The sequence below is a fragment of the Acanthaster planci genome, linkage group LG21 (genome assembly GCF_054643075.1).
Source record: "Acanthaster planci isolate LZ-2023a linkage group LG21, COTS_SCS, whole genome shotgun sequence".
Classification (NCBI taxonomy): Eukaryota; Metazoa; Echinodermata; class Asteroidea; order Valvatida; family Acanthasteridae; genus Acanthaster; species Acanthaster planci.
Window position 1 is genome coordinate 969161 of NC_141797.1, and position 17885 is coordinate 987045.

Below are 17885 nucleotides of genomic sequence, written 5' to 3' on the forward strand. Positions count from 1 at the left end.
TTCAAGCAATAATGGGGAGAATTTGGTTCCAATTAGGGGAGACAGTACTTCAACTCGAAGTTTCTTTTTTCCCACGCTCTAACATCAAGTATGTGATTATCTGACCACATACTATATATTCTCGCCTAGCAATTTTCCCACGCGACATGCTGCAAAAATCATAATAATTACTTTTTTTATCTACCTGCTCCATGCAGGCGCCCTGGCACGCATGTATAGGCCTATATGATGATCTGGACCTCAAAACGTTTCTTAGCAACAAGTTGATTTGGATTTAATAAACATTACATTTATAATATTGATTATGATATTTTCTAAATGATTACCAAGTTTTTAGACAATAGGGTGTTGGGTATAGCCGAGTTGGGAGGTTGGAATCCGTGTACATTATATATTTTCTAGTAATTCATTCAATTTAAGTTTCTATACACAGCATTTGAAATAAATCCGAACTGAAGTGGAAAGATTGAATTAAGAACTTTTGTGAGCACTATAATAGGCCTATCATTTATTATATTGGCCTAGGCCCCCTAATCCCGCAAAATGTGTGTCTGCGCCCAACTAGCTAGCGAACCAACATCTGGGCCTTTATCTTGTAATTAATTAAGACACATAGCAACAGAATTCATTACATTGCTTTGATTTTTGTGAAAAAAGTTCAGCTGACACCTGGAATGTGCTTTACACACGTGCGCGTAGGTAGGCTTACGCGTTTTGCTGTAGAGGTGCATCACGCAGAGTCGCGCGCAGTGTGTCTGCGCGCATCTTATTCCACGATGAGAGGTGGCACAATCGGGACCGATTGCAAAAATGCTCGCGCATGCGTTGAACCTCCAACTATTCGCATAGACCGGGTAGGCCGGCCGGCTATATTCTAATCCGAGCGCAGAGTTTAGGCCGTGTCCGAAATGGGCTTCCACTGGCAGAGCTACGGCTAGGTCTATTATCTGCGCGTCTCCACGCAATTCCAATGGAGTGAAGACCTAGACCTAGCTCTAGACAAGAGATTGGGATGCAGCCATAGGCTTGCTACTTTGGGGTTATTTATGGAAATTAAAAAGGACATGTCCAAACGTGCATAATTATGAATTTCCAGAGAGAGAAGACAAGCTAGCTGGTTCTTGAGCATCATTACCAGAAAACGCTGCCTCTGTTTTTTTTTTACGCTGTTTTTCTATGGGTGCGACTACAACAGTTGCGTTTAAATTCAAAGACAAAAAAATAGGCCTATAAGAATATTTTTATTGCATACTACACAACAGTAATCACATCACAACAATGGCAGCTTCCCTTAATGTCAAATTTACACGTGAAAATAATTTGTAAAAAATTGCGCCCCCTTCTCGATCAAATTTAAAGTGATGAAAATTACCAACAGCGCCACCATTCGTCACTTTCTGTCATTTGCATTATAATCAAGCAACATGGCGCCCGTCGAAGCGGACAAGAAAACTCCGGAGGCAGAGAAGAAAAGTCAAAAAGAAGAGAGCAAAAATGACAAGAAAGTGGAAGAAGACAAGGAGGCAGATTTGGTATGAAAGATAATAAGACCCTTGAAGTTTCTGTAAAGTTTGGAGTAATTTAACGCCATGTGATACAACTTCAAAATCCACTTTTTGTCTGGTCATGAGTTGCCGTGTGCACCAAATCTGCAGTGTCATGTTAACTGTTGTCCGTATGGAGCATGTGCGGCTGGTGCCTTAACCGGTTGCGCTATTGCCCCAAAGTTAAAATTAAAATTACCTGAAGGAGTGTCAATTGTGTAAAAAAATGAAATTTTAAACATCTTATTTTATGAATATGTTTAATTTTGAATGCTTTTGTTTTTTACAGTGTTTGAAATTGAAGTGATCATGTTGAACAATGTCACTGTGTAAATGAACACGTACACGTGCTTGGTTTAATCTCCTCTCTGGGGAATTTTTTCTTTTTTCGTTTTTGTTTTCTTTATTTTCTCAATCAGATCGCATGTTTACATGTACTTTCCATACAAGTTTTTTCCTTTTTGATAGAAATATACTTGGCCCTAAACCTGGGCTAGGGCGCTTATCCCTGGAGGATTTTGTTAAAGGGAAATAAAGTCCGACATGTCCAAGATACATTCATTGCAGACTGGTCTGGTTCCTGTTTCCAGTGTACTTGACTGGTGCAAGAACGTAGACAGAAACCTGTCTTAACTTACGTATTAAACAGTAGCCACTACGATAAATACGACATGAAAAAACGTAATGTTTTTCACGTGGCCTTGGCCTACATATAAAGTCCGTGAGTACATGTATTTAATATATTTGTTCGATTCAGTCACCAGGCCCCTGATTTTGCCACCCAAGGTGAAGCTTTTTTATTGTTCTCTAATAATGTCTCTCACAAAGGGCTAAATGGCAAAAGTGTAGACCAAATAACTATAGAGTCACAGGCATAGGGTTTGATTGAATTTGTTTTTCAACTTGGTACTTGGTTAGTTTCCTCCTGAAGCATCTTCTAGGGATCGTGACTAGGAGGTCGACGGTTAAAGTGTCATATTTCATTGACATAAAAAAGAGAGGTATTTATTGCAGATGTTTTTGAGTGTTGTCCTATTTCTTCCCTAAATGTAATGAAGCAAAGGAATTCAGACAAACCGAAGAGTAGTCAATGAGGATTTTTGATTAAATTTCTCCTTGTTATTGCCTTTAGTCAGAGGAAGACCGACAGTTACAGGAGGAGCTGACAATGCTTGTGGAGAGGCTGACGGTAAGATGGCATGCTTGCATAACTCTGTTTACCCAGCGTTGTCCCAGAGCTTATGAAAAAATGACAAGATCTACTCAGGTGGGACTTGAACCCATGACCCACTGATTGGTAGGACTAGAATACACCATTCGTTTTTTTGGCGTAATTTCACAAAATTTACTGATTACGGGAGAGAAGATTCACTGCATCTTACATTCTATGGACTTGTGTCATATTTGAGTCAACTGCTTTGTGACAAATCGAGTATCCACAGCATGGCATTTTCAACGATTAAGTCGAAGATCTTTTAATTCATTTTGCGTAAAATCTATGAAGTACAGGGCATTCGTAGTACACGAACAAAAGGTGAGGAACAGTCATGACAGGTTCTCTTTGCCTCAAAAGAGCAGTTTCAATGGCCAGGAGTAATCAGTGGATTTACCTTGCAATAGTGCTCCTCCTCGACAGTGTACTATTGCGGATTCATGAAAAAACTTCATCTAGGAACGCTGTCGACTCATGTGCGTGACACTTCAAGGAGTATAGGATAATCCACATGTGCGGGCGTGATCGTGTTTAATGACCACACTTGCACGTCAGTTTACACATCAGCGGAAGTCTTAAAACTCCGTTCGTAGTTGACTAACTAATAATTATAAGCAAAGAGGAGATTACAGTGTGTCTTGACACAGAAGTTTAATGTGTGGAAATCATGCTTTTTGTTGATGAAAATTCTTTCACTGGGCAACTCGAAACAGCCACAATATTTGGATAATACCAATATGCTCTAGGGGTGATTTTGAATTTGCCGGTTTTGGCATTAAGAAAATTCTGTAATAAAATTGAACTTCACACTGATTCAATTTATTTCCTTTCTTACATCTTACACTCAAATCCTGTAATTTCAGTTTACACTGCATTTGGTGAATTTCTACAGGTGTATTTTTCAGTTGCTTTTGCTATTACCCGTTCATTAATGGAGACTCCCACAACACCTGCAGCCATTACACACTAGAAAATTGGCACCTGTTAATGAATGTGATGTGCAAAGTGAAATAAACTCTTAAACGATGATCAGCCGACCAGCGTAGAAAAGATAACTAAATTTCTGTTTTCTCAAAAACTACAGCTTTCTGGGTGGAAATATTTTACAGACAGATTGAGGCTGTTAGATACTTTCTTTCAAGTGAGATTTTTTGGAGCACATGGTAGTCTGAGTTTGGGAATTTTACCAGTGGTGTACCCTACCTTTGATAATGCAGATGTCGTAACCATTCGATCACCGAGCTTGCTTGGATCGGCTGGCTGGTTTGAGTCAGACACAAGGAAGAAAACGTAACGTCTACCCAACGCATGTGCATCTTTGACATAATTTTTGTTGTCTCAAGCGCCATCCTTACCTCCTCGTTTTCTGGATGTCTTCCAGGAACCTGACAATACATTATACCGGCCCGCCTTAGAGCAGTTACGACAGATGATTCGAGCGTCTACCAGCTCCATGACATCTGTCCCCAAACCACTCAAGTTTCTCCGCCCCCATTATGGCACCATCAAGGAGGTCTACAACAAAATGGTAGAAGGGGAGAACAAGGTGAGAATCACCCTCGTCCCCATGGTGTTAAGCAGTACGCTCCCTCGGCTACCAGCTGTCTTACCTGGCATAGGTTCATTTACCTTCTCGAAATATTTCGGGAACGTATATGTATAAGTATGTTTATAAGGAATAGTCTGGTGCCTGACTGTGTTTTCATCCGGCATTTGTTTTTATAAGCAGCATCTGGATTGAAACATGGTCAAATCCTTGCAATGTGTTGTATGACGGGGCACGATTTTTTTCACAGTTAAAATGCCATCCATCCAAAACAGAGTATCATGTTTTTATAATTTGAATTAAAACAGAGCAGAGGAGATTGCTTTTTGTTCTCGTTCAACCTCTGTGGTTTGCATCTCTCCCAGAGATTCTGTGCCGATATCATCTCTGTCCTGGGAATGACGATGAGCGACAATCGGGACTGTCTGAATTACCGCATGCTGGGGTCCAAGGAAGACATTGGCACTTGGGGTCATGAATATGTCAGGTAGCGAACATTTCCAACTCTCCTTGACACTTCGCATTCTGTATTGTATCGTACTGGTAGAAAAGAATTTATACAGATACCCCAGATGTATTCCTTCGTCCCAAAATGTACAGAGGGGTACAGTTTACAGAGGGGCACAGTTTACAGTTTACAGGGGGAACAGTTTACAGGGGGGCACAGTTTACAGAGGGGCACAGTTTACAGAGGGGCACAGTTTACAGTTTACAGGGGGAGCAGTTTGCAGAGGGGCACAGTTTGCAGAGGGGCACAGTTTGCAGAGGGGCACAATTTTGTTTTGGAAGAACTGTAATCACTGCGGTCATTTATACAGTGCATTTCTGTTATAAACTTCTCCTAATTTCCAGGGTATAGACCCTTTACCCTTTTGAGGTCCTGAGAACCTCAGGTCATTAGTTCTTGGATATTTGATATACCCCAGTCTTACCCTAGATGATCACCTGATTTCCGCCAGACGAGATAAATTTACAGGCTATCCTTGTCAGTCTGTGGTAGTCGTGGCACTCTTCCAGTTTATATTACCAAATTAGTTTTCTCTGCAAAAATGCTCTTAAATGGTATAGAAATATTCCTGGTTTTGTCTTGGAATGTCATAGAATAGACAAAAAAGTAGGTTTGCAGGTTGCCATGGGAACTTTGAAAAGGTTAGGGTAATGATGTGTGATCACATGCTCTCTTTCTAGACATCTAGCGGGGGAGATCGGCCAGGTGTGGGCGGAGACGGAGGAAGACAGTGCCAAGGAGCAGCGAGAGCGCCTCCTGGCCCTGGCCCGCCAGATCGTGCCCTATCACATGAAGCACAACGCCGAGGCCGAGGCCTGCGACCTCCTGATGGAGATCGAGAAGCTGGACCTTCTGGAGGAGTTTGTGGACGAGAACGCCTTCCCCAGAGTCTGCCTCTACCTGACCAGGTCAGTAAAAGGGGGCTTGAACCTCGAACCGAGGGGACACAAAGTTCAATTGCCAGTTACATGTACCGCAAGGTCAAACGGGGGGCATCGATCGAGGTGACTTCAGTCCTGACCCCATCTCGCTTGGCCCTCTACCACCCCCAGGTTCCCTCTCACTGCTTGGTCGGAGTGGGTAGTCTGTTCTCCGGCTAGACATGATAGCACTGACTGGGGGTCAGGGGACCTGGCAAGGGTAGGGCTGTTGACACGTGTCCCATTCAATTTCAGCCAGGATCATAGCTCCCGTTGTCTCAACATGGAGAGTTTGTTCGGCTGCCGTTGATTGACCCATGTTACAAAGTGTATCAGACTTCGACACCTGCTGCACTCTGCTGGTTTTTAGGGCAAGGTGCAACAACACAAGGTCATTTGGGATAACACCCCCGATATCATGTTCATGGTAGACTTGTCTCAATCCACAGTTGTGTCAATTACGTACCGGAGCCCGAAGACTCCATACTGTTGCGGACAGCATTGGGAATCTTCCGGAAATTCAACCGTTATGCCGAAGCGATGCGATTGGCCATCCAACTGAACGATATGGAGCTTGTCGAGGACATCTTCACTACTTGCAAAGACAGGTGTGCTATTAAGACATCCTGCTAATCCCCAGAACCCAATCAGATTCTCTCTAGACACCCTGCTGAATGCAGCACAGTTGAAATGGGAACCGTGCTCAGTTGAAATGGGAACCGTGCAAAGTGCAACAGAATGCAACACAGTTGAAATGGGAACCGTGCAAAGTGCAACAGAATGCAGCACAGTTGAAATGGAAACCGTACAAAGTGCAACAGAATGCAACTCAGTTGAAATGGGAACCATACAAAGTGCAACAGAATGCAACACACATTGACTGTTTAATTATGCAACAGTTTACAACAACTTCTACCACTGTCATATTCTGTTGCATTTAATATGGTTTGGATTTAACTCTTTTCCATTTTGTCATTTTTTAAAATCTTTGTCCTGCCGATAGCCTAATGCAGAAGCAGCTAGCATACATGCTCGGCGCTCAGCAGATATTTCTAGAACTGAATGAAGAAATAGAAGATTATGAGGACCTGACGGAGATCATGTCCAACAGCCAGCTCAACATCAACTTCCTAGCTTTAGGCCGTGAGGTACGTCAGGAGATTCTTTAACGACCTCACCCCATCCCCAAAAGGTGCTTACCTGTTCCCAGACCAGCCAATTTCGCTCACGGGAGGGTCCACAACTCAGGTTGAGAGGGTCAGAGGTTTGAATCCACCTGCTGGCTGTAGGTGGTGTCTATAGGCAAGGCAGTTTACCCCCTACTCATTGCTCTCCGCCTGGGAGAATGCATGTGCCCAGCCATAGCTGGGGAGAGCCTTTGATGGAAGGACACTCAAAAGGGGGATATTAAAATGATCTCAGATGTTCCATGCCATTGCAACATGAGATTGCAACAGTCCTCAGTCCTTTAGAAAACTGAATAAAATCCCTGGGCCTTTTAATAGAGGACTGAATAAATGTACTCGGACCTCAGATAGGATCAAATGAATGTTCTTGGACCTTTAGTGACCAGACTAACAGTCCTCAGTCATGTCAGTGCTTTACTTTCAGGGTAGTTTTTCACTCACCCTGAGGGTTTAAGGTCAAACCAAGAAGTTGTTTCCAGTATTAACGTTGAACACCCGTCACCCCTTTGCCAGCATAGCTGCGTGTATTCAGCCCTATGTGAGCGCTCTCCCTCATCATGTCCTCGTTCGCAGGGTGCTGCGAACAAGGAACCGCGTCTGTTTTCCTCCGTTACTCAGATTAGCCCCAAAGAGTACGGAAACCAAAAATCAATTGCTGCTGGTTTTTTTCTCTCTGCTCTACACAGCTCGACATCATGGAACCCAAGGTGCCCGAGGACATCTACAAAAGCCACCTAGAAAATACAAGTCAGTATTGATATTCTGTCCTTTTTTAAAAGTGAAAAGAAAATAAATTTATAGTACTTCATCAACCATGCTGTTTACTGTTGATTGACTGATTTGGCAGTAAAAGTCCTCAATTCTGCAGTGTTGAGTACGTTTTCAAGTTAAAGAAGTGTTATATTCAGATTAGCATTTGAAATTTGAAAAAAAAAAGACGGTTCAGAAAATGAGATGATAGGTAAATTTTAAACCTGATTTAATTTTAAAAGTGCCCTTGAATTTGTGGCGGATATTGTCCCACACTGGGATCAAAGAGACTTTAAATCCTTTTTTCGGTCAATTTTCAGGGCCCTTTGGTGCCTCGGGCACCCAGGTGGACTCGGCCAGGCAGAACCTGGCAGCCTCGTTTGTCAACGGCTTCGTCAATGCCGCCTTTGGAAAAGACAAGCTGATCACGGAGGACGGTAACGTCTGGATTTACAAGAACAAAGAACACGGTGAGTAAAAGGGACCAGACTGAGCCTTCCAACAACTCTGTCAAATGCTCCTACTAGTGAAGATTTTTTTAATCCAAAGTTCTTAAGTCTAATTTGGGAACCGGAACACGTCACTTTAAAAAACTGTGAAAAAACATGTTTTGTGGAAACGCAGAACTGCACGTAGCTTGATTGAGAGGTAAAACTCGCTTTTACAGCGAATCCACAGGTGAGATGATTTCAATCTGTGACTCAAATAGGTTTACGTGAAGAATTTTCCTTGATGCTCTTTTTTTTTTTGCTAAAGATTTTTTATGCTCTTCAGCGTTTGAAGACTGACATCCTTCTATGTTTAAAGTGTTTTGAAAAGTGCAGTTGTCCATGCTGTGACAACTGAGGGCGCTGTTACAGTTCACTGTGTAAGTTTGTCTGTACAGATTATGCACCCCCAATGTGCTCATAGAACATCAGTTCCTGGCAAGGGTTGTTCATTCAGTGGATATTACCATGTTCCTGCATGACACTGAATCCCCAAAGAAAAGGACATTTAGGACAGCAAAAACCAATAAAATTCATTTTTTGTGCACATATCGATGCAAACTGGGATGACATCACAGATTTGCTTATGAATATGGAAATTTTCATTAGCATAAAAGTTAAAAAAGCACCAAAAACATGTGTAAATAGCAAAACAAAACTGAAATGAAACACAAATGTGTGTTTCCAAGAACTGTGTAAATTTTGGGGGTTTACAGGGTACATGTACTTGATAAAGTGAAATTTTTAGTGTTGAGTTTGCCAGTCTTTCATTCGTGAATCGACCCTTCCTGTCTGTGACTTTCTTGCAGGCATGATGAGCACAGCGGCATCCCTGGGCTTGGTCCTCCTCTGGGATGTGGACGGCGGGCTGACCCAGATCGACAAGTACCTGTACTCCAGTGAAGATTACATCAAGGTGAGAAAGCATTCCACAGAGCACCAGTCCAGTTGAGAGATACATGCTGTTCTCTTACCAGTGGGTGGAAATTAGAATTAATCCTCAGGTGATTATTTTGTGGATATGTCATTTTCCGCCAGTCTCTCCCCCGGATTTATAAAGGCAGTATGGTGTCTAATGAATATTTTCTTTGCTTACTTTTAGTCTGGTGCCCTGTTGGCGTGCGGTATCGTCAACTCGGGGGTGCGTAATGAATGCGATCCAGCCCTTGCCTTGCTGTCCGACTATGTCCTACACGCCAACAACACCATGCGCATCGGAGCCATATTCGGGTAGGATGCAGTCTGATGTGATCTTTCTGTTGATCATTTTGTTGACAAGTTGAAGATGTCGGTGTCCTCCAAACTATAGAAATGTCCCAGCGGGCCAATAGGTTTCATCTGCCGCTGAGTTTAAAAACCAGGCTCCCAACTTGAAAATATGGGTGCCAAGTTTTAAATTAGGGTGCTGCACGAGCATTCCAGAATATTTCATCTGCAAAATGAAAAAAAATGTCTGTGAATGTCCAGAATTTGATCAATTTTTATGAAAACAAAATGTACCTCTGAGACGCCCAGAAAGGCCCAAGACCTGAGCCAAAAAATACATGTAGGGATGGTCCTTTAGTGGGCCCTAAACCTCCTTGCTGAGGCTTTGCCTCACCCCTCTCCTGCATTTCAATATTTCATCACTCCCCGCAGTGCTTAGAATTTAGACGTGAGAGAGCTCAGAGAAGTCATGATTATTTCTTTAAAGACTGACCGATCGCACCAAGTTGAAGTTTGTGTATAAGTGTTGGTTCTTTTATCACCGAAGACCTGACATCCACTTTGCTTCTGCAAATCATCTGGAGCTTGTTCGCGTAATCATGACCTTTTCTTGTCGGTGGTGGAGTGCTGAGATACCTAATGTTCACGTTTGTCGTTTCTCCCGTTTGTTTTCTCCAAGGTTGGGTCTGGCCTACGCGGGCTCGAATCGCGAGGACGTATTGAGCCTGATCCTGCCAGCTATGAGTGACAGCAAATCCAGCATGGAGGTAGGACACTAGACCGATCCGCTAAGCCCCACCCCCCCTCAAGTTCTTACCAGTCATGGCTGCAATTCATGCCCAACGAGCGTGCAAGAGTCAATTCGCAAACCGTCGACAGGAGCACTGGGGAACAAACTGCAACCCTCTTTGTATTCTAACATCCGTGGGGCATAATATTCCATATAAAGGAAGGGCTGCAAGCCGGCATCGCTTGTTTCCAAAAACTCTGGTTGATTTTGAAGGCTGCAGAATTGACTTTACAGAAGTATCTGTGGTGTAAATGTGTCAGAAGGATAACCCCAACGGTCCCTAACTAGCCAAACTCCAACACCTGGGTTTGCTGGAATCTGTCAGGATGAGTACTGCATTGGAACTGTATCAGTTTATTTTGTAGAAGATGGACGTTTTTGTGCAGATTCAGAGAAAAGCACGAGATAATACTCAGATCACTTTCAAATTGAATTAGGAAACTGACCGTGTGCTCTCGTAGCAATTGTCAAGATGAATAAAGAAATTGACCGGAGCAGGGTTTGAACCTATCATCTGCAGAACGCAACAATTAAAGTGAGTGAAGCAATGGTCCAGTGTTCCAGAGGTCACAGGTTCAAATTCCCCTTCAATCAATGTGGGTGATTCACTGTGCAGTGCGCCACCAAGAGGTTGCCACGGAGAGGCCCTTTTGCAGCGCATTATGGGATAAATATTCAACCGAGTCTCATTTGCTAAATGGGCTTTGGGTGGGAAGTTTTCTTTTTCCGATTGTTCATCTTTGTTGAAAAATCAAAATTGCTCATTGCGAATGGGTGTTACATGTAGGTTGTCAAAATGATGGTTTTGTGTGGTGCAGGGAACGCCTCAATCAATTGTCCCCAAGTTAAGTATGAAATTGCACTCAATCGCGGCAGTGTATTTATCTAAAACTTGATAAGTAGGCAGTCTGTGACAAACTCTTAGCGGGGCTTTGTATCGTGAATTGCGCGTATTCCGCTATCTGGACAGTCATTCCATCCATACACCTGTCCTGCCGCTGTGCCAACTCAACGATTTCCCCTTGACCATTCTTCCAAGGTGGTGGGCATCACGGCCCTTGCCGCAGGCATGCTGGCCGTCGGGTCCTGCAACGGTGACGTCAGCTCCACCATTATTCAGACCATGATGGAAAAGACCCCCCTGGAACTCAAGGACACCTTTGCTCGCTACCTAGCCCTAGGACTGGGCCTAACATACCTAGGTCAGTATTGAATGAAAAAGTTCTTGTACCCACCAAATCATTCTATAAATAGTTTCTCCCGCGAAACAGAAATCACATCTATTATCAGTTTGGCCATCTTCCCCATGGTCTGAAGCTGCGGCTCTCAATTTTTTATTCATCAGGCAAGCAAGAAGCAGTGGAGGCCACACTAGCGACGTTAGACGTCCTGCCGGAGCCCTTCAAACTCTTTGCCAAAATCCTGGTTGACATCTGTGCCTACGCTGGTAAGAAATATCTGCAATAAGCCTTTTGCGAGTTAACTTTGACCTAAATCTGGTACACTGAGTTCTTTAAATTCACGTGAACATAACAACTTGAATTCTCCATACTAAAGCCACTGTTGCTAGACCTCGTGATTCAGGGCAAGTTTTTGCTTAGTTACATAAGAGATACCTTGCAACAATACACTGTTCTCAATGGTTAAGAAGGACACAAAGGAACCAGTCCATTCCAGAGATGGTGGTCGCTAAGCAACAGCTTGCCCCAAATCACGAGGCACATGTATAGCAACAGTGTCTTTAGTCTGGGGAATTCAAATTGTTATGTTTATGTGCAGTCAGATAATTCAGTGCACCAGATTTTATTCAAATTTAACTCGCAAATGGCTTATTAGTACTCGGTTTAGACCATTGGATGTTGAAACCTGCAGCGACTTTTTTGCGACAGTTTCACGGAGGACATATTGCAGGGCATTTCTTTTGTTCCACAGGGAAATCACACCTTTGTGTGTACCCTGTGGAGCAAAAGCACTGGCCTACAAGATGGCAGCCACGCAAACCCTCTGTAGTCAGTGATGTGGCAAACTCGACCTTTGTCTTCAATGATTTTTCTCGGATTTTGTCTAATTGTTTTTGGTGCGCTCTTTTTTTTTTAAATCAAGGTACGGGGAACGTTCTCAAAGTTCAGAACCTCCTGCACATCTGCAGCGAGCACATCGAGGCCAAGGCAGAGCCGGACAAAAAGGACGAGAAGTCCTCAGACAAGAAGGACAAGGACAAAGGCTCGGAGGATTCGGTGGCTGACCTGGCCGCCCATCAAGGAGTCGCTGCCTTGGGGATCGCTCTGATCGCCATGGGCGAGGAAATTGGATCGGAGATGGCACTGAGGTCATTCGGCCATCTGGTGAGTTGGGCTCAAGACTAAAATAATTATCAGTGTTAATCATTTTAATCCTGACTATTCATATCTGCTGGCAGCCCAAGTTTGAATATTCAGCTCCTGTTAAGATAAAGTGAAGTGTGCTAATTCAGTCAATGATGAATATTCATACTTACTATCAATGAATATTTATCTCTTTTGGTAAGAGGCTAGAGTGAGCCAGGCATTTGTTTGGCTGTTCCGATTCATCTGGTCTTACAGCTTTGCATTTTAGACAAGCATTGAAGTTTGCTCATCTTTTGCTCATTATTCATACATTCTTTAATTCAACTATGAATGTGAATATTCATATCCATTGTTCTGTGAATGTGAATATTCATATCCATTGTTCTGTGAATGTGAATATTCATATCCATTGTTATAGGAATATTCATATTCGTTGTTCCAGCAATGTTACAGTGAGCCAGTCATTTGCCAGGCGTTTTTCCATTATATCTGCCCCCATCTCTGTCCAGCTTGCAACTTTCACGTTCTACTCAAACTGAGTAGTGAATAAATGAATATTTATACTCTCTTAATCTTATCATAAATATTTATATTTCCTGTTTCAGCTCCGTTACGGTGAGCCAGTCATTCGTCGGGCTGTGCCGTTGGCGTTGGCCCTCATCTCTGTGTCCAACCCCCAGCTACAAATTCTGGACACTCTCAGCAAGTTTTCCCACGACACTGACGCGGAGGTGGCCCACAATGCAATCTTTGCCATGGGGATCGTTGGCGCCGGTAAGAAGAGCAATAAACGTCAACTTCCAACTTTTCAGTTCTTGCTCATTTGGATCAGTTCTTGCCAGAAACAACTCTATTTATTTGTGGCTACAAAGTTTGATTTTTCTTAGAGGTGGACCGATTTGGTCATGATTCCCTACATGCTGCTCTCTACCAAGATTGGTCTCATGGCCTGATGAACGGGGGTAATAGTAATAGTGCCTTAAGTAACAGAACCACCAGGGACATGTGGACAAGTGTTTAGGATTTGTGAGTCCTGAACATAGAGTCGGGGTTCGAATCCAGCCGGTGGTTTAACATTGTGTCCTTGGGCAAGCCACTTTACAACCACTGGCCTGTCTTCACCCTGGAAGTGTGAATCTATATCTGTAAGAGCAGATGATGGAGGGTTGTGTGTGATGAGTCGTTGCTGCCCGGATTGGCGGCATTGAACTGTGCCCCCAGGGAGCTGAGATGGTATTTAGGAATGGTTATTTGCTGGACAAGCAGGGGTAAAATTGATGTAATACCTTGAGCATCAGTAATGGCAAATATCTGTGCTTTATAAATAGTCAGGATAACTTTTGTTAACGGACTCAATACGTTTAAACAATGTATGCCCGCTTTTCAGGTACCAACAATGCCCGACTGGCCTCAATGCTGCGCCAACTGGCCCAGTACCACTACAAAGACCCCTCCAACCTGTTCATGGTGCGCATAGCCCAGGGACTGACCCACCTCGGCAAAGGCACGCTGACTCTCAGTCCCTACCACAGCGACCGGCAGCTCCTCAGCCAAGTGGCTACGGCGGGCCTGCTGGCCACAATCGTCGGCTTCCTGGACGTCAAGAAAAGTGAGTCCTTGGAACTGGTCGAGTGGATTGACTCGGTCACAGAGGGGAGTTCAAGATAGCAGACAGCATGTGCTTCTTTTGTTTTTGAGCCATGCGTTTCAGAGAAAAACGGTTCTCATTTCTGGGCAACTTTGTAATGCTCAACACAGTCACACTCAACCAACCTGATTCCAGCTATTTTGTGTAATCTCCTTGTCAAAATGTGCTCTTCGGTTTCAGCTCTCGTATTGTTCGTGGTCAGTGACATCCCGGACAATTATTTTGATGGCAGTGGTTCCTTTCTAAATTGTAAATGAAATCAGCTTTGCAATCACTCCCGAGAGCCTGTCTCCAAGTGGTCAGCCAGATGGTGCAAACCATCCATTGCTCAGGGAAAGTTGGTCAGACTTTCCAGCTATAAGTTTAGCCATCACTTGAAATGCCTTGTTGTCATAGGAGATGAACTTGTAGCAAGAATCTTTTTGAACACCTCCCGCTGTTTTCTCATCGGCTATGAAAATCCACTTTTGGGCGTTTTTATATTTTGACACCTGGTAGCCGTTCTGTAGAGTTCTCACGACTTGCTTCCAAATGGTCATTCAGATGGTCCAATCCATGCATTGCTCGGGCGGCGTCTGTCAAACTATCTAACTTCAGCCGTAGCCGTTGCTTGAAATCGCCTTTTCTTGGAGAGGAACTTGTATGGAGACTGTCTTTTTAAACACCCCTTGCTGTTTTCCTCATCGGCTGTGAAAATCCACTTTTGTTGGTTTGCTTTTCTTGTCTCCTGCTAGCCATTCTGAAGAGTTCTCACTACCTGATGTACGGTCTGGTGTCGGCCATGCGACCCAGAATGCTGGTGACCTTTGACGAGGAACTGCGACCTCTGCCCGTCCAGGTCAGAGTGGGCCAGGTAAGAATGAAATTCCGTTTCTCTTCCAGCTACCAAATTCAGTTTAGTTCTGGTTATGCAGATTTGAAGGAAGGAATGTGTAATATTCTCGTGATAGGGTTATTTTGTTTTTGAGAATAGCAGACAAAATTTGACTGGATCCAAAAATTCAGTCTTTGAGGTCAGGTTTTCAGTTGATTTTTTTTTTTGAGTTTGCATTAATAGTAGACTGAGTTTTTTGTTTGATGTATGGCATCTTGGTGAAAGTGGAAATTATATGAGTGGAAAAGGAGTTTCCATTGATCCACATTTCTCAAGAATCCTTCACGTAGCGTTTAGTTTGTACGTGACTCATTCGGCTTGTAATTAATTTTGGCGGCTTGGGTAAATCTGCCTTTGACCCTCAAATAACAAAATATATGAAATCGTAAATTTGTAGTGTTTTAAACCTTTAATTTTTTTTGGGTAGGCTGTTGATGTCGTGGGGCAGGCAGGTAAACCTAAGACGATCACGGGGTTCCAGACTCACACGACGCCAGTGCTGCTTGCGTATGGAGAGAGGGCGGAGCTAGCCACCGAAGAATGTATCCTTTTGAGCAGAAATTCTTTTAACAAATCATATTGGGAAACTGACAAGGTGCTTATGAATAATTATAAAGATGAACAAAGAAATTGACTCAAGTCCATTTCTTTGTTCAGCTTTATAGAAATTCTTTTAAGAAGAAAATTGTCATTTAATCTCAAAAACATTTTTACTAGGAACTTTTTGAACCCTGCGACATTCTTCATCACAGGTTTATCACAAGTCACTCTGAAGTCAGTCACAAGACAATCGCAAGTTGATCACAAGTGTGTCACAAGTTGATCACAAGTCTGTCATAAGTTGATCACAAGTCTGTCATAAGTTGATCACAAGTCTGTCATAAGTTGATCACAAGTCTGTCATAAGTTGATCACAAGTCTGTCATAAGTTGAACACAAGTCTGTCATAAGTTGATCACAAGTCTGTAATAAGATGAACACAAGTCTGTCACAAGTTGATTACAAGTCAATCTTGAGTCAGCCACAAGGCTATCAATTTTTGATCAGATCACTGACATCCGGGAAAATTATCAATCATGGGTTGATCAAACTTTTCTGACTTGAGACTGAACTAGAAGATGTGCTGACTCACCACCATCATCACTATTATTTTCACCGCCATAACCTAACACTGCCATCACCACCACCCTTGTATCAAGACCAACCAGCAACCAGCCATCATGTCAAGCCGGTAACCATCCTTAACTTCTCTGCGCAGATCTGTCGTTGACGCCAATCATCGAAGGGTTCATCATCTTGAAAAAGAATCCCGACTTTGAGCAGTAATCATCCAGCAACATTCTTAGGGGGCAAACCTGCGTCAAGCCTGCGCTGCGGTAGGGCTAACTGCGCTGTGCTAATCCTCGCCGGTTTCAAGGCCAAGGTTTTGTACCATATTTCTCCCGCTCTGTTCAGATTGTGGTACATGGAAAGAATTCTGTCCAGAAGTTGGACAACATGTATTAGTTTTAATAGGGCACAACATGGCATCGGAAGACAGCGACTCCCATTGAAAATATACACATGAAGCCTGCCCATTTTAAACTAAAAGCCATGTTGTGTCCAAAATGTTGGGCTCATCTCTGTAAACATTCGTTGTTCTCCCGGCAGATTAGAATTGAAAGAGACAAAAGTAAATGATTGGCCTCATTTTCCACCAGTTGGTGGAACAGATTACAACCAAGTAGGGGCAGAGTATTTGACAAGGATGGAATACGAGATGAGCATGTGTGGGACCTCTGCCGTGGTTGGGTTGAAAGAGAGGTTCCACCGGCAAGAGAGTTCGTCTGCAAGTCCAGCCTCACTTTCATCCAAGTATTGCTGTTCGTGGTAGAATTGGTGTTTGGCTGAAAGGGTACCATTTGCAAGTCTTTGTTTTTGGAGCGTGGCCTGCTTGACTTCCAGTATGGTAGTTCCTTGAGGGATTTGGCCGATAGAGAGGCTACACTTGCAAGTAGAGCAATCCACTGCTTAATACTGTCAACCTTTACACAGCATAGCTGGTACCCAGTATTTGTTTGGCGCCCCCTGTTGCCCAGCTTGTAGAAAATTTGAATCTGCTTATCATAGGTTGGTAACCAAATAACAGTGAAGTGGCGAAAAATGTTTGATGATCAACTGTTTGGGTTTGGAAAATTACCGTCGCATAAGAGCAACCTCTGACACAGGTTTGAGTGTGGGATTTTCTCTTGTCAAAACGTTTCATGACATTCATGTCTGAATGCAACCAGTCTCATTATTTTTCCCACAATTCTTCACACGTAAAGTACACTTTTCTTGTAAGTTCCTTTAACAACAAATTGTAATACAAACTGACATTGTGCAGTAGTCGAGTCACGGATTGTAAACACGGTTGTTTAATGTCTGTAATAAATGATTAAACAATCCCATAACCGAAGAAATGTTACCTATCCGTGCTTGTTTGTGTCTGGACAGGAGCGTTCGATTGCATCTCTCACAAGGGTTGTCATTTAGATGAGCCAACCCGACTCCCCAAATTCAATGCATGTAACACAGCAATCGGTCTATGGTGGTATACGCACCGCTGATTGGTCAGCGCATACAGTTCATGTAATGGTTAATGACTTAGGTATCCGTGCCTAACCCCGTTTCGCCACACTACTTTGGTGTGGCTTTTTTTTAAATGACAGAGAATTTCGTGACTTTAGAGACATTTGAGTTGGCCACCATTGTAACACGTACAATGAGGGCGCTGTTTGCCGAATAAACCGTCAATCCCAGTTCCTCCCATTTGTCAGTAGCTTAGGTCTGAGCAACAATCTTTTTGTTCACCCCTCGTTTGTCACACTGGTAGGGCGCCACCACAAACGTGGTATGAGTGACG

The 17885-nt window shown here is 43.3% G+C and overlaps 1 protein-coding gene across 1 annotated transcript; it reads left to right on the top strand.

Annotated features, from left to right (window-relative positions):
• Positions 1-1390: 1390 nt before the first annotated feature.
• On the top strand, positions 1391-17442 carry LOC110982349 (26S proteasome non-ATPase regulatory subunit 2-like). Its single transcript, XM_022240686.2, has 20 exons — positions 1391-1532; positions 2677-2733; positions 4139-4303; positions 4669-4790; positions 5492-5719; positions 6181-6339; positions 6735-6879; positions 7605-7665; positions 7989-8138; positions 8966-9072; positions 9259-9386; positions 10042-10129; positions 11192-11354; positions 11498-11599; positions 12256-12497; positions 13085-13253; positions 13867-14088; positions 14862-14980; positions 15429-15543; positions 16260-17442. The coding sequence occupies exons 1-20, from the start codon at positions 1425-1427 to the stop codon at positions 16325-16327; spliced, it is 2718 nt and encodes a 905-aa protein (XP_022096378.1). The 5' UTR covers positions 1391-1424; the 3' UTR covers positions 16328-17442.
• Positions 17443-17885: the final 443 nt, after the last annotated feature.